This window comes from Aedes aegypti, chromosome 1 (genome assembly GCF_002204515.2).
Source record: "Aedes aegypti strain LVP_AGWG chromosome 1, AaegL5.0 Primary Assembly, whole genome shotgun sequence".
NCBI lineage: Eukaryota > Metazoa > Arthropoda > Insecta > Diptera > Culicidae > Aedes > Aedes aegypti.
The window spans coordinates 223,414,670-223,440,601 of record NC_035107.1 but is presented as its reverse complement, the minus strand read 5'-3'; the positions used below and the strand labels follow the sequence as shown (position 1 = coordinate 223,440,601).

Below are 25,932 nucleotides of genomic sequence, written 5' to 3'. Positions count from 1 at the left end.
CTGATGAGCTAGCTCGCGATGGAGCATCGCATGACTTCATTGGCCCTGAGCCGGCTATTCCAATTTCGAAGTGCTGGGTGAAGCTTCAGATAAACTCTTGGGCGGCAACTCAGCACAAGCAATATTGGAATAGTTTGGAGTCGTGTCGTCAAACAAAATTGTATATTACTGAGCCATCTCCAAAGGTGGCGAAGTATTTAACAAATCTGTCAAAGCAGAATTGCAGTCTCTTGGTCAGAGCGTTGACAGGCCACTGCCGACTCAACTATCACATGGCAAATATTCAGCGTGCTGACTCATTTGTGTGTGATAGTTGTGACTCCGATTATGGAACTTCGTATCACCTGATATGTAACTGTCCAGTTTTTGCGCAAATGCGATTCCAATTACTTGGTAAACACTTATTAAGTGAAACTGAATACAGAAGCCTGAATCTTCAGGACATCCTGTTATTCTTAACCCGCTGTGGTAATGAGCTATAGGCTCTCTTTACGCTCACGCGTTTTGCAGTGCCCTTTTTAGGGCGCTGTTCGAACCCATTGTGGTATGGAGCTACATGCTCTCATTTCGCTTATGCGATCTTCCCTCTTCAAGGGACCCACTCCTATTTCCTCCCATCTTTCCCTTCCCTTTCCTCTCCCATCGGGTAGATGATGAAATAGGCTCAAATATGGCGATGGCACAAATCTCCCAACTGGTGGGGAACGTGCCTTTGGAGCCGGCCTTCTGATACCTGATACACAAAAACGTATTCTCAGAGCTAGATCGTTTGTTAATCAGCATTGAAGGAAATTTTGAGTGTGAACAAAATAAAAGTTATTGCTTCCCAAGAAAATGCACGTCAAAGCCTTGAGCTTTTAACTACAGATGAGCAAATTCTAGACATAAGTCTTTCGTGTTGTTTTCTAGGTTAGAACAATTTCAAGTGCCGTCGTTTTTTTCTACTCAAATATAATCACTTGACTTCTACAAAGTCAAAGCCTTTAATTTTGATTTACAGACAAAAAACTCAGGAAATACGTTTTCTGTGTAGTTTTCTGGGTGGAATAAACTTTGAGTGTAATCGAATTTTTTTTTACTCGGAGATTTTCACTTGAGCGGCAGGCAAAAAAATACGAATATTCGTGATATTTTAAGTAAAAGAGTTTGAGTGTGAAATTGAGGGTAAAATAAATTTTGAGTGTAATCGGAAGTTCACTTTTGACTTGAACATGTTCATTTGACTGTAACCATCAATTTTATGTCGAAAAAGCTATATGTCATCGCTTTGAATATTGAGCTACAGGCAAGCGGGTCCAATCAATAGGTTTTTTCGTGATATTTTAAGTGAAATAAATTTTAAGTGTGATTAAAAATTTCAGTTTCAGATCAAACATGTTCACTTGGCTTCTACAAGAAGAATTATGCCGAGAAAACTACATACTATAGTCTTCAGTTTTGATTTTCAGACAAAAAAGCTCAGGAATAACGTTTTTTGTGTGATTTTCTGGGTAAAAGTAATTTTAAGGTTATCGGAAATTCATTTTTTTTTTCTTAAAGAACATGTTTTTTGGCTTTCACAATCAATTTTATGTTGAAAAAACTATATGTCATCGCTTTGAATTTTGAGTTACAGGCAAACATGTCCAAAAAATAGGATTTTCGTAATATTTTGGGTAAAAAAAAGATTGTGTGTAATAAAAAAATCCGATCTGCTCAAACATGTTGACTTCACTCAAACAAGCAAATTAATGTCGCTTTGATTTTTTGAAATGTTGAATTTGTAAAAAAAAATTTCAAAAAAACTAGGGAGTGCCTTTTGCTTAATAACTTTGGGTAAACGCATCTATTTCAAAAACCCAAAAAACGAACTTCAATCTTGAATAGTGTCTGGTTTCATTACTGAGAAATTTTTGAAAATCGCTTCGAAATTGACAGAGATATGCGTGCTCAAAATTGCACTTCCAACTTTTTTTTGACCCTTGGTAGTTGGCGTAAGTTTTCACCCCCTTGATAGAAGAAGAGTTAATGTAGATCACCCATCGAAAAAAATAGGATGAATTTTGGTAGGAATATACGAATAATTTATCAGAATAAATCATAAAAGAATATCAGCAGTACTCTTATAATATTCCCTGAAGGATTTTTGGGAGAAGTTTTCGAAAGAATTCGAAATGAAATATCTTAAGTAATATCTTAGGAACTCTTAGACTAATATTGAAGGAATCCTTTGAAAATTATTGGAGCAGTTTATAAAGGGAGCTTTACAAAAATTTTTGTTTGTGTTTTCAAAGCAATGCCTTCCTAGATGCACCTTTCATAAAATTCCTTATCTACTTTTGGTAGAAATTTTAGAAAACTCTCGATGTTATTTTGGAGCAATTCCAAAGCTAATTTTAGAATAAATCGCTGCGTATCTCCAAAGGACTCCATAGAAGTATTCCTGAGATAATTCGAGGAGGAATTCTATGGTTTATGTATATTTTAATTCCTTTAGTAATATTATTTCACACATTACAATCATATTTTATATCTTGGTGTTCTATGTTAGATAACATGCTTATAAGAGGTATTATTGGCTAAATTTCTAGAAGTATCCGTCGATGAATTCCTGGGTAGAATTTTTTTTCTTAAATGACTAGTAGTTTTACTGACAAGATCGTTGGCGAAAATCTGAGTAGATTCATGACAGATTTTTGGAGGATTGAATGATTGAATGATCTATGAGGAATTCCTGCTGAAAGCCATGAATGTGAGAGCATTGGTTGGAGGCTTATTTTTGGCGAACTGTTTTGAAGATTCATTGCTTTTATCAAATTGAATGCTGAAGAAAATTTAAAATATCAGTTCTTCGTGCTTATGATTTTGACTATGCTCAAGTGATGGTAAATGCATAGCTTTTAAGCAAGACCATACTGAGATAGAAGGGGGTTCGAATTTGGTTCATTCGTGGATCTTTTCGGATTGGACATTTTCTCGATTTCCCAAGGCATAGGATGCTTGCTACCCGATATATGCATGTAAAACTCGTTGGCTCTTAGTTAATCACAGTTTACTATAGAACACTGAGCTGAGAATCAGGTGCCGTCCTGGTTGTGACGTAACGTCAGGAAAGGTATCGATTGCTCCCAGCTAACATCAACATTTGTGCAAGTTGGCAAATGGCACTGTAAACAATTCTACGAAAGAAAAAAAAACAACATAATGTAACATTCACTCGAGTGACATTCAATAACAAGGACGACAACAGAATGCCATTTCTTAAGTAGGATGCAGCTGCAAAACACGAGCACAACACCATACACCATAGTCACTTCAACCGAAGGAAGGCTAAAACATTTTGCGAAAAGAAATTATCTCTCAAAGCTGTCGCTTACTTTCTTCGTTATTCCGGGTATCCATCCAGTCTCCTTCAGCATGCCACCTCCAACTGATTCCAACTTAGAGGCACCATATTCGCATTTGTTTTGCTCGGAAAACCTTCTGTTAGATATACATCTTCCGTCCAAACAAGCGCACATATGCCAGTTAGCAGCGAAGAAGGTTCCACTTTGTCTGAAGCGGTTTATCAGAATGTGAAATGTATTGCTGTCACATCCATACAATACGACGGGTCTCAACAAACAATATCCAGGGCCACTAGGAGCGGTTTCAAGGCCCAGACTATCTACTGGCTGTTGTATTCTTCAAAAAAACGGCAGCCTGTCTGCCGTCGTACCGGTTGGAAAGATGGATGCATTAGGCCTTCGGGGGACAGAATTATCAGCCCCATATTTTGAACAATAATTTTATAAAAATTCTTCTTACATGTTTGCTCTCTTACCGCTGTAAACATCAAGCACATAGTATATTTTTCAAAACACTGGATCAATGATGCAGTAACGGGGTTTCTATGCGGTGGAGGTGCTGTTATGAGACGAGCCTGCATTTGTAGTGCTATTATAATGTATGTATGCATCTATGATGCTGATTTAGGGCTTATCATTAATGCTTGGGTATAATCTCTGCTATGACGGTCGTAAAAGGAGAGCGAAGTGTAAATTGCGTAAACGTTACTAGATACTTTGAAATTGTGTAAAAATATTACAGTTTACGAACTAATTAAATCTACGGTCAGACCAAATGTTCGTTCATTGAAGTTCTAGAGTACAAATATTCAATTTGGGAAAAAGCTGAACTCCATTAGATACCCAATGCTCATGCAGTAAAAGTTCCCTCAACAGAAAACAAACCCGAAAATCGGAAAACCATTCAAGCAAATCATCCGTTTCTAACCTCAACTCAAATCTAAACTAACTAAACGAAGAGGCACTTGTGCGTTGCCGAAAAACACGTGTTGGTGTTAGTTGGTTTATTCACTTCGCAACATCCACCACCAGGGCATCAATCATCAGGATCTAACTTTATCCATCATCATACTTTGGGCTTTGGCACGGTAACTGCTCGCTAGGCCCTTGATTCCGCTCGAACAGTCGACAGACACTCCAAGGGTCGAACTGGAGTGCAACCCTCAAAGCAACTTTTAATTGAATTATTTCTCTTCGACTTGCATCACCCACCACTAGGGTGGCCTAGAATTTCATGTCATCAGAAAACTTGGGGGCTCAAACTCTGAATGGTAGCCAAGGATGTTACTAATAAACTTTTGTATGGGGGAAGCTTTAAAAAATAACGGTTAGAGGATGCGCCGTTGTGACTAATATCAAAATAATATTTCTAGTAAGCAAAATTTCATGTTATCTATTATTTTCTATCATTATCAGGACAAAATCACACGCTGTATGTGTTGTATGAAGATTTTGAAAACTGATTTTAGTCAGGTCTCCTATTAGACACATGGTTGGGGGGCGTAATAGGAATCTGCGTTATAGGAGACCCAGGGCTTATGGGATTTCATCACTTTGGGGGTGCTGTTGAATATCTCGTGTGCCAAAAGAGATAGCACAGTACTGTCTTCGGCGAAGTTTCAGTGCTATGTACGATCTACCTTTAGGAGTTGAGGATCATCCTTTTAGTTGAGAACTTGACCGGTAGGGGCGCTTTTTCTGATTTGCACTATATGAACCATGAGGGATAAGAATGCAAAATTTAGTAACATATGATATCTCTAGATCCTGATGTTTTGGAAGGTTGGTGTCTTCGGAAGAGTTGTTCAGTAGCTCAAGGATTGACATGCGGTGGTCACTCAGATACGGAATTACGCCACCAGGCGGCGTTAGTGGGCATGGATTTTTTGTTTTGCGCATAGCTCAGTTGCCTGACCACTTAGAAAGATGGCGTCTTCGGCAAAGTTGCTCAGTATCACAAGGACTAACATTATTTGCGGATAGCTCAGTAGCCTGACTAAAGTTGTTCAGTATGACAAGGGCTATGGATTTTCCTCGCATTGTCACGTTTAATTAAAAGTGCCTAGAGAAAAATACATGTTAGGATTATAAGATATATTTTGAGAACCAATTACAAACCAGCTCATTTGCCTTCTCCAATTTCTACCTCGCGGCTATAAAAAGCCACTCAAGCCAATAGACAATTTAGTTCTTATATTGGAGAAGGCAAAGGAACGGTCCTTATGCTAGTGAATAAGCTAACGGTGTGAATAAACCAGTGAAAAGTTATACGCGGTGTTTTAAAGTGCGATCCGAAAGACTTCCAAAAGTACGTTGGTAAAGTTATCCAACAAATTTGGGGGCTCGTCCGGGAAGTGTCGGAATCGCGATTGTGTCAAGGGACACGTAAAGTGCTGAAGTTTTTGAAGAAATAGTGTACATAGTTAGATATAAACCATTAGTGATTAGTTTGAGTTAAGACATTGAATTTGAAATCTAGTGATTAGGCAAAACATTAATTGAATTCGAACTAAATCATAAGTGAAATAAGTGAATTATTTAGTGCTTTTCTTCATCGAAAGCATTGCCAAAGCGCGCGAAGGTGCGTTTTTTTTCTTTCTCGAAGAACAGTTTCAAAGCGCGCCAATCAGTGTTAAACAGCCTACCTCTCGAGCGGCGGCGCCAAAACATTGAAAGTGTGACCGGTCAAAGGCCACCGAACGAGGTAAAAACAGACTGTGAACTATTGTGCTCGCAAATTTGCGAATCTTTCTAATGGCGAACCTACCACCGTACGGATACGGAGCTCCTCCATCCCCTCGCCAATTTCTTCAACCTCCTCCCTTTATTCTACCTAATCAAACATTGCCTCCACCTCACCCTCCACCTGTAGTGAACTATGGTCTACCACCACGTGATCCGAACAATAACCGTTTTGCTCAAATGATCAATCAACTGAACTTTTCGAATATGAGCGTAGTGAATTTAACAGAACAAATGACTGCTTTGCAAAGTGTGATCGACAGTTTAAGAATGGAAAACTCGAGGCTCACCAGTGCGTTAGAAGAAAGTCGCACCAACAATACGCCTCTGCGAAGTTGTAGTACGCCTAATGGCGGTATTTTGTACCCAGAATTTGAAATAAATAGAAGTGAATATCATGAAGAAATTGAGCTGCAAAGAAATGTGAATAGTGCTAGCAATGTCCCTGTCGGCAATGGTCGAGTTGAAGAAGATGATGAGCAGCGAAGAAATTTGAATTGTGTTAATAATAACACTATCGGCAATGGTCGAAATGAAGGAAATGTTGCAAGGGCAATGAGATGTGATAACAGCAGCAACTACGCTGGGGTTAGTGTGTCATGTGAAATGATGAATGATATTCCTACTACGAGAAATTCTAATGTGCCGGATAGGTCCGACGGTGGTGCGCAAAACAACGCTAATACTTGGGCCGTGCGATGTGGTACCATGCGTGATGATTGTTACGATGGCTTCAATCAGCGTCTGACGGTAAGTGAAATTGAATCAGCTTTTTCCGAATTTTCTGGTACAGATCTGTACCCTGTGCACAAATGGATTACTGACTTTGAAGAGATGTCAGAAACGATTGGTTTATCCGATATGCGTAAATTTGTAGTGGCGAAGCGTAAGCTGATTGGCTTGGCGAAAATGTCGCTTAATAGCGCTCACCACATTACTAATTGGAGGGCACTCAGAGATTTTTTAATTGCTGAGTTTGAACACAGAGAAAATAGTGCTCTGGTTCATGAGCGGCTAAGGGCACGCAAGAGGAATTTGGGAGAAAACGTTCTCGAATACTTTTTGGTTATGCGAGAAATCGGAGCAAAAGCAAATGTAGACTCAGAATCGATTATCACTCACACTATTAATGGCATCAATGATAATGGCCCTGATAAGATGTTGCTCTATGGAGCAAAATCTGTTAGCGAGTTCAGAGAGAAACTACGTGTATATCAGGTAATAAAAGATAATAAGTTTACTAGGGAGAGTCGAATGCCAACTGCAAATACGGAGAATAGATACGGTTATTCCCGTTTCGACAGTGGTTATCAATCGAAATCGCCTAATGGGTATAATAATATACCAAAGAGTGCAGCATGTTATAGCTGTGGAAAGGTCGGTCATTTAGCCAGAGAATGTCCCAAAAGATTTGGTGATAAAAATGTCAATGTGTGCAAATCTTCAATGGTTTCAAAGGGAACTTATATGTCAGTTTTATTAGAAAATTTACCTGTCGAAGCATTTTTTGATTCTGGAGCCGATGTGTCTTTGTTGCGAGAAGATTGGGCTGATAAATTAAATTTGATAGTTGATGAACGCGAGAAAAAAAGGTTAATAACGCTTAATGGCACTATTTGGACTCTTGGCTCCACACGGGTAGATGTTCAAATTGAACATACTTCTCTCCGTATGGTTTTTGATGTCCTCTCTTCAAAAGATATGCCTCAGAGCGTGATAATTGGAAGAAATTTATTGATCTACGGAGACGTTAGCGTAACTGCTGATGGAGCTAAATTTATGCCTAAGGAAGAGAATTTCGCGATGAGGATCACAACAGATGAGGTAGAAGATGATCCGTTGGATCACATTAAAAACATTGAGATACGAGAAGATGTTAGAAATTTGATTGAAAATTACACACCACGACAAAACGCAGAAACAAGAGTTAAGTTGAAAATTATTTTGAAAAATGATTCTCCTATAGAGCAATTGCCACGTAGACTAGCTCCTTTAGAGAAGCAAATAGTAGATAAACAGGTAGCTGAATGGCTAGAAGAGGGAATTATTAGACCGAGCACTTCGGAATACAGCAGCCCTATTGTTTTAGCGCATAAAAAAGATGGGACTAGGCGATTGTGTGTTGATTATAGGAAACTAAATAAATTGATTGTGCGTGATCATTTTCCGATACCATTGATAGAAGATATTATTGATGAACTTCATTCTGCGAGAATTTTTTCAACATTATATCTTGAAAATGGATTTTTTCACGTGCCAGTAGATGAAACGAGTATAAAATTTACTGCTTTTGTAACTCCATCGGGGCAATATGAGTTCCTCAGAACTCCGTTCGGGTTAAGTATTTCACCAACTGTGTTTCAACGTTTTATTAATGATATTTTCCGAGAACTTATAGAGAAAAAAATTGTTATCGTTTACATTGATGATTTACTAATCCCTGCAAAGGATGAAAAAGAGGCATTAGAGAGACTGAAAATGGTTCTAGAAATAGCAGAGAAGCACGGTTTGAAAATCAAATGGAAGAAATGTCAACTACTAAAGAGAAAAATTGAGCATTTAGGGCATGAAATTGATAACGGTGTCATTCGTCCAACGCCGGATAAAATAGTAGCGGTTACTAATTTTCCAGAACCCAGTAGTTTCAAGGAGGTGCAACAGTTTTTGGGGCTGACCGGCTATTTTAGAAAATTTGTAGAAGGGTATTCTATTATTGCTAAGCCTCTCACATACTTATTACGAAAAGAAACTGTATTTGTATTTGGCCCCAGTGAAAGAGAAGCCGTGGTAAAGCTAAAAGAAGCGTTATGTGGTAAGCCTGCATTGAAACTGTATAGTCCAAGTGCTCTGACAGAATTGCACACAGATGCATCTAAAATCGGATACGGAGCGGTCTTGCTGCAGAAATCTGCTAACGATAGTAGTTTTCATCCAATTTATTACTACAGTAAGAAAACCTCCTCAGCTGAATCAAATTACCCCAGTTATGAATTGGAAGTTCTTGCAATAGTGTCTGCATTGAAAAAATTTCGCATTTATTTATTAGGAATTCCATTCACAATTGCCACGGATTGTGCTGCATTCAAAATGACGATGGAAAAAAGAGATATTTCGCCTAGAATTGCAGGGTGGGCTCTTTTGTTAGAAGAATACGAATACAGATTGGAACATCGGCCAGGAGAACGTATGAAACATGTTGATGCACTAAGTCGGAACCCAGTTGTACTTCTACTACAGAGTAATGTCATAGAACAAATAAAAGTTTGCCAAAGGAAAAATGAAAAGCTCGCTGCAATAATTCAAGCTTTAGGAGTTGGAAATTACGATGATTATTTTTTGGATCATGGAGTTCTGTATAAAAATTACGCAGGGGGCAAGCTTTTAGTCATACCGAAATCAATGCATAATTCTGTTATCCGTCAAATTCATGAGCAAGGGCATTTTGCATCAAAAAAGATGAGCGAGCTCATTATGCGAGAATACTGGATTGATGATTTATCAGCTAAACTGGATAGGTTTACTCAAAGTTGTGTGTCCTGTATCTTAGCTAGTCGTAAAGCAGGAAAAAAGGAAGGATTATTGTATCCCATTCCCAAAGACGAAATTCCACTTACAACATATCATATTGATCACTTAGGACCTTTAACAGCATCAAGCAAGCAATATCGCTATATTTTTACGGTAATGGATTCTTTTAGCAAATTTGTGTGGATTTACCCAGTAAAATCAACTACAGCAGATGAAGTCATAAAGAAACTTGATTTACAAAAGAGTGTGTTTGGTAGTCCAAAAAGAATTATATCAGATAGAGGTTCGGCTTTTACATCGACAGCTTTTGACTTGTATTGTGAATCCGAAGGGATTGAACATTTACTTATAACAACTGGAGTACCGCGTGGCAACGGCCAAGTAGAAAGAATCCATGGTGTGATAGTTCCAGCGTTGGCAAAATTGGCCATTGATAATCCGGAATCGTGGTACAAATACGTTACAGATTTACAAAGATTTTTGAATAATACACTGCAAAGAAGTATTGGAAGGACTCCTTTTGAAAAATTATTTGGCGCAAAAATGAGAACACGTGAGGATGTTAAATTAGCAGAAACTATAGAACAAGAATGGTTAAAACTTTTCGAAGAATCAAGAGACAAAATTAGAGAAGATGCAAGACAAAGTATACAACAAACACAAGAGAAAATGAAAAAACAATTTGATAAACACAGAAAAAATGCAAACGAATACGATGTAGGAGATTTAGTAGCAATCAATCGAACTCAATTTGGAACACATTTGAAAATCGCAAAGAAGTTCTTAGGACCTTACCGTGTAATTAACAAGAAGAGAAATGATCGTTATGATGTGGAAAAAGTAGGCAATCACGAAGGGCCAAATCGAACATCTACATGTGCTGAATTTATGAAAAGATTTATTCCTCTAGAAGAAGATAGCGAAAATGATGAAGAAGTGCAAAAGTAATTACGTCATTCGGGTCAAATGACGGTCAGGATGGCCGATTGTTAGGATTATAAGATATATTTTGAGAACCAATTACAAACCAGCTCATTTGCCTTCTCCAATTTCTACCTCGCGGCTATAAAAAGCCACTCAAGCCAATAGGCAATTTAGTTCTTATATTGGAGAAGGCAAAGGAACGGTCCTTATGCTAGTGAATAAGCTAACGGTGTGAATAAACCAGTGAAAAGTTATACGCGGTGTTTTAAAGTGCGATCCGAAAGACTTCCAAAAGTACGTTGGTAAAGTTATCCAACATACATACATTATTTTTTTACAATCGGATAAAAGTGTGGCTAGTAGCGATGGGCGATTTTGAATCGATTTTCCGAAAATCGATTATTTTGATCCGATTTATCGATGTTTTGAATCGATGTTAGGGGCACTCTAAATCAAGTGAATCGATTCTCTTCATTCGATTTTTTGTTTCGATTCAACTGGAGGAAATTTATAAGTATTTTTCAATGAGTTGATGAGCCATGAACCCACTTTTGAATCAGCATTGAAGTGCTTAATATCTGATTTTAAATTTCAAACGTTATTCGGTTAAAGGAAATTACAAATCATATGAAATAGCATTTTGTCTTATTTTAAGATATTGTTTTTATAAATGTTCATATGAACTTAAAAATCGAATCGATTCGAAAACATCGATTCAAATGATTCGATTAAATCGATGAATCGATTCGAAATATCAATTTTGAATCGATTCAGTAACATCGATGTTGTGGTCATATTTGCCCAACGCTAGGCCACAAAGGAGTATCTATTGAGGTTGATGGCACAACTACAAGGGACCTACATCGTATCTCAAACGCCCTAGCGAACTATTGCTATGGCATCTCTTCATTTCAGCGATATCCCAATACTTTTCGTTAGCGACACCCATCCCCTGAAACAGCGATACTGAAGGAGAATTCAGCGACCACCAATCTATGGATGAACCATGTTCTTATTTTGACGCTTGACTGCTACTGCTGCCAACATTGACAGATCAAATCTAGAATGATTCGCGAATTAGGCGAAACTGACAAAATGTACACAATTTAGGAAACTATAGCGGTGAAATTGTAGCTTGATTGTCTATACACTGCACTTGAACTTTTCCCCTTTCGATAATTTAACTATTCAAAAAACGCAAATTTGTAGAAGACGAAACTTCACCTCATGCAAAACCACACACTGTATTGATTACGCCTGTGTTTTTGTTTATCAAAGTGATGGGCGCATCTGAAATCGAAATCAAAACACGGCGAGAGTAAACGGCGACACTGCAAACAAAACATAAACAAGGCGTACATGGCGGGCTTAATTGAAACCAGAATGAAAACACGGCGCAAAAATAATAGGCGACACTGAAAATAATATCGATTACAGGCTCATAACATTGGGCGATACTGGCATTCTTGAGTGCGTTTAAGGTGAAACTTTATAATATTTTTTTATTACGAAATAGCTAGGAAAATTGAAGGAGATGTGTGTGGTATTGATGGGGATTTTGGAACTAGGTTTATGAAATGTGTATTAAAGTAAAATAGTTAAAGATGGAGTATATTTTCTCCATTGGGATTAAAAATTGCACATGAAAATTTCATTGGTTATTTTCTCATTGTTATTGATTTGTCAGATAGGCCCTTCGCGATTCCCTCTCGAAATCTACCGGTAGCACCTAAGACAAGACGTGTCAGGTCAAAGTACAAAAACGAAACCAATTTGCCTGTCAAAAAAGACCATTTCTGATTGGTCGTTTTGGCAAAGGCCTACTTTCACATCGTTGAGTTGAATTGCAACAGGGCACTTTGTTGCTAGCCTGGCCGTGTTGCTAGTTTATAAGGTTAAGTTTTTATCAAAAGTTTAAAATATTTTCATGGAATCTTTTTGTTTCAAATCCATTTATATTCGGTGTTAAGTTTACCCCATGAGCTCCGACAATGCTAAAATGAATAAAAAAAAACTTAATTGGAACAATATAATGGAAATTGTGACAATTTTCTCTAATAATATGGCCGGTTTTGAATATAAACCTGATTTTTAAATTAGCTAGTATCCTCTATTGCTCAGGATGAATGGAACGTGCCAGAAACAATCAAATTTTTAACTTTGATATTTGAAATTGTTAACAAGATTTGCTCAACAAGGATACTGGTAGCACTGGCTTTTGTATCGTCAAGGTTATTGACTGAAATACAACGGGGCAGTCTTAGCTGACCTGTCACGTCCTTTTCTTCTTTGCTCATTCCAAACTTGTATTCCGTCGAGAGTAGAAGAATGAAGCGACCGTGTTAAATCAAGTTCAGTTTTCTAGTTTTCTCTTCGAAAGAGTTCCTTTTCCGTGGTCTACTCGGTTCGTTTCGTTCCTGTGTGGTTCTGCCCACAGTTCCAGTTTCCAGCTGACAGAGGGCAAGTTGAACGAGTTGAAATATGCTCTTTAAAAGGCCAATGGTAAATCGATTGATTCTGACGACGTTGGTTACCCGATGCTTAATAATCTTCTTCCGAGTGGATCAACAAAGGATGGTACCCTCTCCGTTGTTGATAGGAAACACAGCTACATAGTACGTATTCCAAAAAACTCTGGCCCCGCCAATATCGTAAGCAGCTTGAGGAGCATCATAAAGTAGATAACCGGCAACATACTTTGGATTTGGATCCGGGACGTTCATGGCCTCTTTCGGTCAGATTCTCAACGACGCACTCAAGGAAGGACATCACGTCGAAATAGCATCGCTGGACAGCATGGACACCCGGCGTGCTGAAAAAATTGGCTAGCTGAGGCATCGCCGGCAGTCTGCTCATGTTCGTAAAAAACTTTCTCGACCGTCGAACCGTACAGGTGCTTGTTGGAAAACGCATATCAAATTCATTTGCTGAAGAAACTGGCGTCCCACAAGGATCAGTGATCGCGGTCACGCTATTTCTTGTGGCCATGAGCGGTGTATTCTTGGTTATTCCCAAGGGAGTCTTTATTCTCGTGTATGCTGATGACATATTGCTAGCAAATCGTTACTGGCATACATCCGAGAAGCGTTAGACGAAAACTACAAACAGCTGTCACTGCTGTCACTAAATGGGCACAGAAAACAGGCTTCGAAATGTACTTGACTCCATGTATGTAATGTTAAACATGCTCCTCCAAAGATTTCCATGAAGATAAATAAATGTCCAATACCTACTAAAAGAGCATTGAACTCTTGGCGTTAACATCGATCGACATTTGACTTTTTGCAACCATTTTGCCAAGGTCTAGGAGGCTAGTAAGAACAGGGTATGTATGATCCACAACATTACAAACCCGGTGGCTCGAAGCCTGGGCAGAGGAATGGTGTGCAAACCAATTCCTGTTTCTCCGAAAAATTAAAGGAAGTACAGAAGCCTGGGAAGATAGAACCAACTGGAAGGAGCAGGTCCTGCTTTCGCGATTTCGTAAAGGAGACACAAGTGCATCACACGACTTCTCTAGCAATTCATCGTTGCGCAGAACCTGTGAGACATGCGGAACTCGTAATACAGTGGAGCACTTTCTGTATGAGTGCCTCACTCTCGAGCATCTTAAAACCCTCTATCAGATGGGAAGCATCAAGAATGTGCTCCAAAATGACCAGGCAAGTGAAACCAACCTTATTTGTTTTCTAAAGGATGTAGGCTTATTTGCACTAATTTGAGTCCCCTTAAATTATTTCCCAAACAGCAATCAAACTACCTAACCCCGCCGGATGCAGTCCCCGCTGAGACATGCACTTCATGAGACAATGACGAAAATAGCAACTACATTACGGTTATCGACTGGAAAACAGCAATAACCCCAATCTTTTCAAACGATATCACCGACCCAGGCAGAAAACATCGAACTAGTTATGACTTGAAATTCTACGCAAACTCCATTAAACCCCCAATGCAAACCTATTCTCCTAAATCCTCTACCTCAATATCCTTCCACTCAATATGAATGCCAGCATTGTTATAAGTTTTTGTAATACTAAACTCTGTACCAGACTAGAGAATTCTCTTAAGGTACCTCTAGCGTGCAATATTCGTCTACCGAGATTAACCTGACTCAGGCTGAAAGTCTCGTGTAATAAAGATAATAAAAAAAACCCTTGGCTACCGTTTGGAGATTGAGCCCCCAAGTTTCCTGACAAAGTGAAATTTGGGACACCCTAATTATCACCGCTATCAGTAGAGTCTCATCGACACGCAGGGCCAGGTTGGGCATCGGATAAAATAGGATTCATTGCGTTCAGATCCAATATGGCGGCTATAGGCCATCCATCCAGCTGGTCTCGTCGTAATGTCGCTGCAACTGTTGCCAAGGCGGTTTCCCTGCTCCATGGTCGTTCAGTTGCGGACGGAAATTTTACGCAGAAGTAACAAAGTTTATCCAGCTGCTGTTGCTTTCCCCTGCCGCCAAACGGCGGAAGCGCCGCGCCGATGGTGGAAGAAAGTGGAACAAACAACTCTTCTCGCATCTTATGCCAATAAACGAGCAGTTTGGGCTCGGAGTCGAGCTAGAGAGCGTCTGCATTCTTTTTCCAGGGTGCGCAAGATTTGGAGCAACGGAAGCGCAACGAAACTTATTCGAAAGCTCTTTAGAGTTTTGGGGAGGAAGTTTTACTGCCACTATAGACGCGAGAAAACGACGAAAACGTGCCTCCCCTCTGGGCAGGGCTGCTGCAACGAAATAACACGGTTTCTTTCGACGCTGCCAGGGTTGCTGGGCACAGATAAGTAACTGGAAGAAATTCGAGGTCATAATTTTAGATTTTAAAATTGAGATTTTTGAATTCACTGTGAAACATAGCTAACATTGAAAAATATGTGATTATGAAAAACTGTAGATGTGAACTGAGAAACAAAAGTTTTGAAAATACAATTTTCTATTTGAACCCTGGCTCTAAGCATTTGTTTTTTGGAAAATATCAAAAACTTTGGAAAAACTTGCCAAATCTCTTAATGGAAGGGGGAAAATGAAATATTATGAACTAAATTAAATAAATTTAATTTTTAACTCAATAGTTCAATTGAAAATCATGTTACTCTAGATTTCGAAAGCATTCTCATCAATAGAAATTTTAGACAATTCCAAGACGATAGATTTGATAGACATGAGAACTTGAAAAAAAAAAAATCAAAATATGAAAGCCTCTGGTGATGATGGAACTGTTGAATGAATTGAATTGTGCTTATCAATCAGCTTACTCTCCACTATCAGTGAACTCTTTGAAAAAGTTAGTTTAAAAAGAGGTTTTGTTTTACCAATTAACAGTTCGGATTCTGACATGGACATTCGACTTCACATCAATTAAGTGTAACTTGGGGGGTGCGGTCTGGGATATTTTGATCATTCAATTTGAACACAAACTTTACCACCAGTGCTAACTGTTGTTTGTTTGCTTGTAGCGCAGGAAACCATTTTCAAGGTGCACACTTAAAATGTTTCACACTAAGTTACTCCAATTTGATGAGGACAATAAGTCCAATGAGTCAGCTGAAACAGACAGTTTCTGACCATATGTTAGTATAAATATATTACACAAAAATTCTGAAAATATTACGCATCAAAAAGACCAAGTAAAACGTTTCTTCAACAGTTGATTGTTTCTGTGTCACATAAAATGTATAACATTTTTTAGCGTGGCGTAATAATGACCGCGCACTTCTAGGCATACTTTGATCATTTTGATGAAAATTTGAACTTGACAGCAGCCTGGCTGCTTGTGGATATCCAGTTCGCACCCCTTAGAGTGTAACAAATTTGGTTCATTCCAACAAATCTGAAGGCTATTCTACTGGTCTTGCTTTTCTAGTCATAGATAAAGCATTCGACAGGGTTTGGCACGAAGGCTTGGTTGTAAAATTATGAAACTTTAATTTTCCAACATACATTGTTAGAATAATCCAAAGTTATCTGTCAAACCATACGCTTCAGGTTAACGGTTCGAAATTAATCCTAGATTAGCTATAACCAGTTTTTAGCTAACATTAGGGCATACGGATACCATTAAGAGCTGAAAATAATTTTGGCCATTATTGACTCAAATTGTTCCTGTGTGCAGCACTCGGTTCACGAGAATATTGTGCCGTGGAAGTGCAGTCAAGTGTTGGCTGCGAGGCAAGTAATAACAATTATTAAAGAGCAATAAAGTAGATATTAGATTCCGAGTCGTTTTCTTCCGTTGGCCAGTATCGACTTACTGCATTTCTCGCCATTATTTTCGAAAGTTTGGTCGTAAAAACTGTTTCGCAATCCTAGTCAAATTCTAGCAACTTGACCTAGTTTATTTTTTTTATGGAGGACGGTTACCACTATCAGACTTTCTCCATAAAACTCGATATTCTGAAGGTTCTGTTATGGTTTCGTAACATTAATGGTCATCAAACATCAATAGTTAATAAGAGCACGAGAATACTCACTCTCAGACATCCACTGTTGTAGACGGCCGATTCCAGAGCTATCCGGGAGATGAACACACCATCGGACCGGTCCGCACCGTTCCCTTCGCGAATGTACAACCCCAGGGTTTGGCCAGGTCGTTTGACGATTTCCACGAGCTGTGAATTAAGAAGGTGATAAAGATTCAAATAAAAGATGATCAATCAGGGTCCATTGAATCTTACCTGAACCGTGTGCCGTGCGTCGGCTTTGTTGAGAAACTTCTGTCCAGCTTCGACGGCCTGTCGACTTCCCATGCAGCGGGGTTCCAGGATTCGCACTATCATTTCACCACGTCTTTCCACAGCCTGTAGATAGAGATAGGAATACATAATATTTTAGAACTTTCTATGCAACACTGTCACTCAGTATGAGATCAATATCAATACTTATAACAAATCAAACCTAAGATGTTCATTGCATTGCTTGGTAGACGTGGCTTACACTGTTTCTAAGTATGACATAAGTAAAGGTCATGAAGTGTCGACGTGATAAATATATAATTTTTACATGTTGTTACAGTTTTGATGTATCATAAAATTCACCCAATTAATCTTTCTTAGCTTCTTCAGGGCCTATTTATCCGTGCAGCTATTCAGCAATATCATGGTTCGATTCCCTCTTTATCAAAATGGAGAAGGCAAAATACGTCGAACATCGGAAGGCGATTAGACGCCATGAAGCGATGTGAATTATTGTGATTTCTTCTCAAAGCATACTTTAGCGACTCAAATCGGGCGTTATCGAGCTACATTCATGGATGTGGATTCTAAAAACTCTTCTGGTTGTTGAATCTGCTTCTGGTTGTTCATCTAATCTCACTTCCATCCATTAAATCATTCCGGAAAGTCTCAACAACTCACCGCAAACATCCGCCGACCAAAGACGACCTTCCCTAGCTGATCTGGTGTTATTATGTATTCTAATAGCGTCGACCATGTTTCTACATCATTCTCGAATGTTAATTACTCTCCGCGACCTCAGCGCCATCGGTCGTCGTCATGCGAACCGTCCGTTGAAACAACTGGGATTTATTTATACTCTATACTTTTCCAACTTCTGAACATAACCGATGCTCTTCTTCTGCGAAGCATTAGATGGGTAGCATCACGTATATCCTCAGAAACATCCCGTCTTTCATCGTTTACTGTTGTAGCACAGATGAACAGACGTAACACTGACGAAACTTCCATCGACCACTCATTTAACGCTCACTATGAATTCACTAAGTTGCAAAACCAGAGGCGCGCGCATAGTTTTTTCTACATATTTGACGTATCAAAACAAGCGCCTTCTGGTGGTGTCGTTGCACAAAACAGTATTCCGTGCAACATGCACACCAGATGTAATGGTTGGCGAAGGATTTTCAAGAAAAAAAGTGTAAGTCATACGTTTGATTGTCTGTGGTTATAGGGTGGCAAGTCGTTGGAGCAATCTTCCTGCAAAGCTAGGCCATCTTCGTCATTCACTGTAATCCTACTTGATCTCCACACTCATCAACCACGGGTGCAGTTTTGGCAGGTGGACACTGCGAGTACACGTTGCCGTTATGGAGCTTCTTAGTTGGGGTCCAGGATGGATGGTGGATGGACCATCGAATCGTTTGTTTGAGGAACAGCATAAGTCTATGAAAATGAATAGAGCTAGAAAACTAAAGAGGACGAATATCGCTATTGCTCCCTTTGTGATACGAGTGGATATGAGTAACTGACACTGAAAAAGGCTACAAGTGCTAGTCGAAATACGCGTATCTGTTAAGGTGAAACAGTTTTGAATCAACTTCTAAGATTGCTCTAAAACTTCAAAGGCACAAATCTCGCAAAGAAAGCATCCAACCACCGTGCACTTTTTATTTTGGCTTTGTGCACTAGCAGAAAGCTTAAAATAAGAAGATCAGAAACGTTTGCCAACTATTTCTCTAGTTTTGTGCCTTTTAAATTGTGAGTAGCGGCACAAGTCGGCCATTGTGCCGGCCATCTTTGGATTCTGAGATGTTTCACCTTAAAGATAAGCAACTAGGGCGGAATCAAAAGGTTCAAGGTAAGGTCAGTGGGGGAAGTGTAGCAGTGGGGTAAGTGGATCGTTTGTCAATATAAAGCATAAATACTTGAATATGTTGAATGTTTTTGCACCATTGCTTCGTTTTAGGTTATATTCTTACGCCCACACTGATACTATTGCAAAACTGGTACTACACGTACACTAACACAAGCAAACTTGTTAGCTGCAAAAAGTAATTAATTTGAAAATTGTTTTCCATCAATCAAAAATTCATTATATCTCTGTCTAAAATCGAATTCTATTATTTTTTTCGACACATGGTGAGCATTTCAGTTCTGATTGAATGAATCACAATGAAAAATATGTCATTTTTATAAATAAATACAAATATATTGGACATGGTACACTCACCCCTACTTTTTAATGGGGTGGGGTAAGTGGATCAAGAATAATTATCATTTATTGGCAGACTGCTTACGAGAAATTTAATAAGCTATACTATCCGCAAATGTTGTTTTCATTTATTTTGTTCCATTCTCAGCTTGAATTTGTCAAATTGGCCATAGAAAATTTGAATTAATCCACCTAAAAGTTTTTTTTTAACCTTTCTTTTATAAAAAATATTAAAAGAATAATAATTTCAAAATTCACACGAAACTTTTCGTGGTTTATCTAAGCTGAGTTGTAAAAGAGCAAAATATACTTATTTTCCAATCGAAAGCATAGTATCGTACCTTATTTGACCATATAAATTGTTCTAGACAGATGATACACATATATTCATCCATAAAATAGAAGGATTTCAGTTTGTTATTCAAAAGTAAATGTAACTAATGTTTTTAAACCATGAGTGTTTTTCGAAAATATTTTTAAGAATAATCCTACAATACTTCTGTACAACTTTTGCGTATAAAAGGAAGAATTTTCTCCAAATTTTTCTAGTTACAACGTTTTTTTTTTTGTTCAAATTAGTATGAATTAATATATACATACTTTTTATAATAGTTTGATTTAATAAAAATACTTTTTGATTTTAAAGTATTAAAATGTAACATAAGTAGCACTAATAACTAGAGCGAGGGTAATATCATTCTTATTAAACATAATCACACTACATTTGTTTCGAGAACAGATTTTTTTTAAAGGTGATCCACTTACCCCACCATGGTGGGGCAAGTAGATCATTTGGCGCAATTTTTTAAGTCTCTCATACATAACAATCATAAAAATCTAAATAAATGACGATTTGAAGTATAATAGTCCCTTATTTGTTATCCACAGAAAAAAGTTTGAGTTACATTATTCACATTATTTGAGATTCTGCTCAGAGGATTCGAATACATTGAAAAGAACAATTATTTTTTCAAAATACAAGTAATGCATCATGGATGAGAACAGCTTTCCCGGGAAGCTCACAAGATTGATCAGAGCAACGATGGACGGTGTGCAAAACTGCGTGAAGATCTCGGGCGAACACTCCAGTTCGTTCGAGTCTCGGCGGGGACTACGACAGGGCGACGGACTTTCGTGCCTGTTGTTCAATATTGCGCTTGAAGGTGTCATGCGGATAGCCGGACTTAACAGTCGAGGCACGATTTTAACGAGATCCGGACAATTTGTTTGCTTCGCGGACGACATGGATATTATTGGGAGAAAATTTGAAACGGTGGCAGATTTGTTCACCCGCCTGAAACGCGAAGCAACAAGAGTCGGGCTAATGGTGAATGCGTCGAAAACAAAGTACATGCTGGTTGGCGGAACTGAGCGCGACAGGGCCCGCCTAGGAAGCAGAGTTACGATAGACGGGGATACCTTCGAGGTGGTGGACGAGTTCGTCTACCTCGGATCCTTGTTGACGGCTGACAACAATGTTAGTCGGGAAATACGAAGGCGCATCATCAGCGGAAGTCGTGCCTACTATGGGCTCCAGAAGAAACTGCGGTCAAGAAAGATTCACCCCCGCACCAAATGCACGATGTACAAAACGCTCATAAGACCGGTAGTCCTCTATGGGCATGAGGCGTGGACTATGCTCGAGGAGGACTTGCAAGCTCTTGGGGTTTTCGAACGCCGAGTGCTAAGGACGATCTTCGGTGGCATGCAGGAGAACGGCGTGTGGCGGCGAAGGATGAACCACGAGCTCGCTCAACTCTACGGCGAACCCAGTATCGTGAAGGTAGCTAAAGCTGGAAGGATACGCTGGGCAGGGAATGTTGCAAGAATGCCGGACAACAACCCTGTAAAGATGGTGTTCGCCACGAATCCGGTCGGAACAAGAAGGCGTGGGGCGCAGCGAGCTAGGTGGATTGACCAGGTACACCAGGACCTGGAGAGCGTGGGTCACAGTCGAGGATGGAGAGAAGCGGCCATGAACCGAGGGAATTGGCGAGGCTTTATCAAGATAAGTGATGTAAAGCCAAATAAGTAAGTAAAGTAAGTAAGCATTATGAATTGTTTCAGTACTTCTAGCATAGAACGTACTGGGAGCTATGTAGGGATTTCTCCAAATCAGTCATATCGACTGATATATGACCAGATCTAGTTATATAATAATTGGGTCCTAAAATTTTTAATAAAATCTTGTTTTTATATAATAACACGAAAGAGCATGTTACTGCAACTACTTTAACAATTTTTCCCGCTCAAATAATGGCTATATCATGTTTAAACTTTAATTTGAAAATTGGGTCCATAAATGAACCTTGACACTTTTGATCATGTTTGACGTTCGCTTAGTCGACAAAAACACCAGAGGGTTTTTAGTTTTAACACCGGGGTCGTTCCTATCTGACATTTCGGAAGGGACACGGAAAACAAAATACACCCAAAATTTGGGTTTAAGCCAAGGGGTGTGAAAAAATCTAAAAAAATGTATTTTTGACTTAAACCAACGGAAAAACATTATAAAATTGAGTAAACATGTGTTCTTGACCTAAACTTAAGCGTTTGGCACTAAAATTAGGATAGGGCTTTAGGACCCTATTATTCTGCCTCAATTACAACATGTGTGCTACTTGGGTAGGCAATGATTTCCCTAGAAATTGCTTCAAGGATTTTTCTCCAGATCTGCTAATTTGACTTTCTCTAAGAAATTTTGCAGAAATCTTCAGATAAATGGAATAAGTTTAAGAACTTTCCCTATATATTTTTCCATCCCTTCACTGATTTTTCTTAGGAATTACTGCAAGTATCACACAAAATAATTTCTTCAGGCATTCCACAGGGATTCCATTAAAGTTTCATTTCGAGATTTTTCTTGGAGTTATTTCAAGAAGTTTTTGGAAAGCTGCACAAAAATTGATAATTTATAAAGAGATATCAGGAATTTGTAAATATTCTAGAGTTTCAAGAATTCAATCAGAGTTACTGCCATTATAACATATTTTAGATACTTCTCAGAATTTCCAATGCTTCCTTCGGGTTTTTTTTATCTATGATTATCTCTATAATCACAATCAAAAATCTGCTGAATGCGAAGGAAAAATTGCTGTAAAGTTTCCATAAATTGCTGTAAAGGAAACTCTTAGAAAAAATGTGGATGAATCATAGGAGGACTTTTTGAATACATGTCTTGGTAATATATTTCAGTGGCAATTGCTGACAAAATTTTGAATTTATTTCCCAAGAATTTTTTAGATAAATTCTTTAGGGATTAGGAAATCATGTTAAAAGGAATGCTAAGAAGAGCTCTTGAGAAAATAACTGTTAAGAGTTTCTAAAAACCCGCAGAGAAGCTCTTATATGAAACTCTGTAGGAATTTTGAAGATCTAAGAATAATCTTGATTCTAGGAGAACCGTTTTGTCTTATACTCCGAACATGACTTATATTCTGAACAGTGGCGATTTCAGGGGCTAGAATTTATATTTTCACATTTTTTGAATGAATAGGACTTGACTTGAAGAAGGATTGATCATCCTGGGGTGAAATTTAAGTGGTTTTCTTGAAAAACCGCCATAAAAAGTCGAGTGTTCGGAGTGGAGTCTTGTTCCAAATTTGAGGTATTTGATGATGTTAATGATGAAAGCATTATTGGAACAATGTTGGCTAAGCAATCTTTAGGTAATTAAAAACGCTATAAAGACTGCTTTGCCAATATTGTTTCAATAACAAAACCTTAGTCGACCTCCAAGAAGTTGAAAGCATTCTTAAAAGTGTGTCAGAACGAATCTCTCAAAAGTTTTATTTCTCAAAAGTTTTATTGAAACCTTAGATGAACTTCATCTCTAAAGAAATTCGTCTAAAGAGATTGATGGAATTTTGAAACATGTATGGCAGAGCCCCGGAAAAATATTTGGAGTAATATCTAATTGAATTTATTGAAATGATTTTAGAAGTAAACATGAACAGTATCTTTGAAATAATCTCTAGAGGAGTTCTGATTACACTTTCTGAAGGAATACAAGCGGAAATATTCGAAGGAAAAGAAATTGAGAAATTGAATGTATCATTAATTGTACTCTGTGAAAAATAACGTATGAAACCTTTATTTTAACTTACGGGAGAATTTTTGAAGCAAATGTCAGTATAAAATTGATTAACTTATGCCTTCTATTTCTGAAGTTTTCTGTTTTGCAAAATACATACTCGGAGGAAAAATTTAAAAAATGGAATCCAGAGTCACTTTCTAGGGAAATTTCTAATACATTTCTAATGCAAGTAAACCATTTTTTGGACAGGCTTAGTATATGTCTGGGAACGGCGATTGATTTATTGCATAACATGCTTATTACGTAACGTTACTTATATGCTTGATGTCGTACTGTATTTTGAGTTTCTAGTGGTAAAAAGCTTTAAAAGTGTAGAGCGATTGTTTGCATGAAAAGCAAACGTGCTATTTTTCTTGCGTCTCCAGAGTTATTTCTTTTTTCAGTTAAGTGAATAAGAAGTGGATTGGGCACGAAAAAAAATTGTTCCTGGAAACATGAATATATTTTTGGTTCATGGTCCAATTTTGTATGGAAAAGAGTTCCATGAATGGATATTCATGATTTCATGAATAATTATCGTTGTTTCAAGAACACATTTTTACCCGTGTGGCTGCTCAATCAAGGATGAACGATCAATTGGTGAGCTCGTTTCATGCTTTTATTCCAAATCTGTAAAATACGTATGACTGCTCATTTAATCGTTACAACGGTGGGACGTAAAAATGATTTTTCAACAAACTATGATGAATGGTTCGTCACTGTGAGTCGGCAAAAACTTTGATTCATTTATTATTTATGTTCTATATATTTTTTCATGATACCCCTTTTATTTGACCTTTATTTTTGTAATTACGAAAGGACTTTGAATAGTTTGACACTTTAAGTGTAGACTTGCAAAAGGTTCACTTTATTCAACAAACTCTAAAAGGTTTGCCACTGTAAGTGTTGGCATATGAGTATTCTGTGATGGTCCAGCTAATCTCAAAATGAGTTAAATATGATAACACATGTTCTCGTCCTGACAACTGTATGAATGTTGTGTTTAGCTATTTGTTCAACAAACTTTGTGGTTCGTCACTTCAAGTGCCGATATCATACTCCTCTATTATTATATTATTTAGCCCTCTAATACCCAACCCCGCCTTTAGACGGGGTACACTTTGGAATTTTGTGTATTTTTTCGTAGCTCGGAAATCAATATGATTTTATTTTTGGCTTAAATCTTGACTTATAACGCGAATACAATAAAAGTTTTTATGATTTTTGAAACTTTTTGTATTTTTGTGTTTTGTGAACATTGTGTTCTTATAAAACCTACAAATGTGTAATATAAAAAATCGTATCTTTTATATTTTTCTACGATCAACCTATCACAGAAGAAGAGCTTGGTGGTATTAAAATAATTTGAAACCTGTTTTTCCGTTAACTACACGGTAAATAAAAAAAATCCGGGAAAAAATTAAATGATACTTTTAAAAGTACCGTAGAAAGTCCAAAAATAAACATTATAAAAATCGAAAACCAAAAAATAAAGATTTGCGAATAAAAAATAAATAAATCATTGCCCAAAACGTGTTTAGAGCGATTTTAGATAACTAAAAATTATATTTAGATCGAAATTAAAAATTTGGGTATTAGAGGGTTTAATTAAGGGGCCCAGATAGCCGTAGCGGTAAACGCGCAGCTATTCAGCAAGACCAAGCTGAGGGTCGTGGGTTCGAATCCCACCAGTCGAGGATCTTTTCGGGTTGAAAATTTTCTCGACTTCCCAGGGCATAGAGTATCTTCGTACCTGCCACACGATATACGCATGCAAAAATGGTCATTGGCACAGTAAGCTCTCAGTTAATAACTGTGGAAGTGCTCATAAGAACACTAAGCTGAGAAGCAGGCTCTGTCCCAGTGGGGACGTTAATGCCAGAAAGAAGAAGAAGAAGGGTTTAATTAATCAATTGAAAATATTATACTTAAAAGCATGTTTTTATCTCACAAATAATTGTTTATCATGGTCTAACCGCTTATCAAAGTGATTCGTGTGACCCAACGATCCTCATCATTAACAAACATTCTTCAAGTAACCTTTGTGGAGACGCAAAAGTAAACACGGTCTCCAAATAGCAAAGGTTACAAACTGACATCCCTTTCCCCAATCCCACCTGACTGCAAGGACGTGGCCGGCGCTTGAATAGATCAACTAAGATCAATGTTTTAAGTACCATTTAGCGGTAGCTTTCTGAAAAAAACAAATGCATTTAATATATCATACCACCACATGACACGATAAGTAGAAATTGATAAGTGTGGATTTAAACTGTTTTCTGTCTGTCTGTTTTGTGCCATCGTTCTGAACTTCGGATGCAACCGAAGATTTGTACCAAAATTTGAACTGCGTTTGCAACCGAGGTACAAATGAATCGGCGTTTGAACTCGTGCTCAAACCGATGTTCACTTTACACGCCTTTGTGTTTAGGTTCAGGTTAGAGCGTTTCGGT

General features: G+C 38.1%; 1 protein-coding gene across 3 annotated transcripts in view; it reads right to left on the bottom strand.

The window, feature by feature from the left end:
- The window catches only part of LOC5574617 (rho GTPase-activating protein 100F), a 294,042-nt gene that overhangs the window by 42,689 nt on the left and 225,421 nt on the right, over positions 1 to 25,932 (bottom strand). For all 3 annotated transcript variants that reach the window (XM_021857661.1, XM_021857662.1, XM_021857663.1), the window contains 2 exons: positions 17,196 to 17,318; positions 16,992 to 17,129 (listed from right to left, as the gene is read on the bottom strand). In XM_021857661.1, coding sequence (XP_021713353.1) covers positions 16,992 to 17,129; positions 17,196 to 17,318 — 261 coding nt within the window. The remainder of the gene's footprint in view (positions 1 to 16,991; positions 17,130 to 17,195; positions 17,319 to 25,932) is intronic.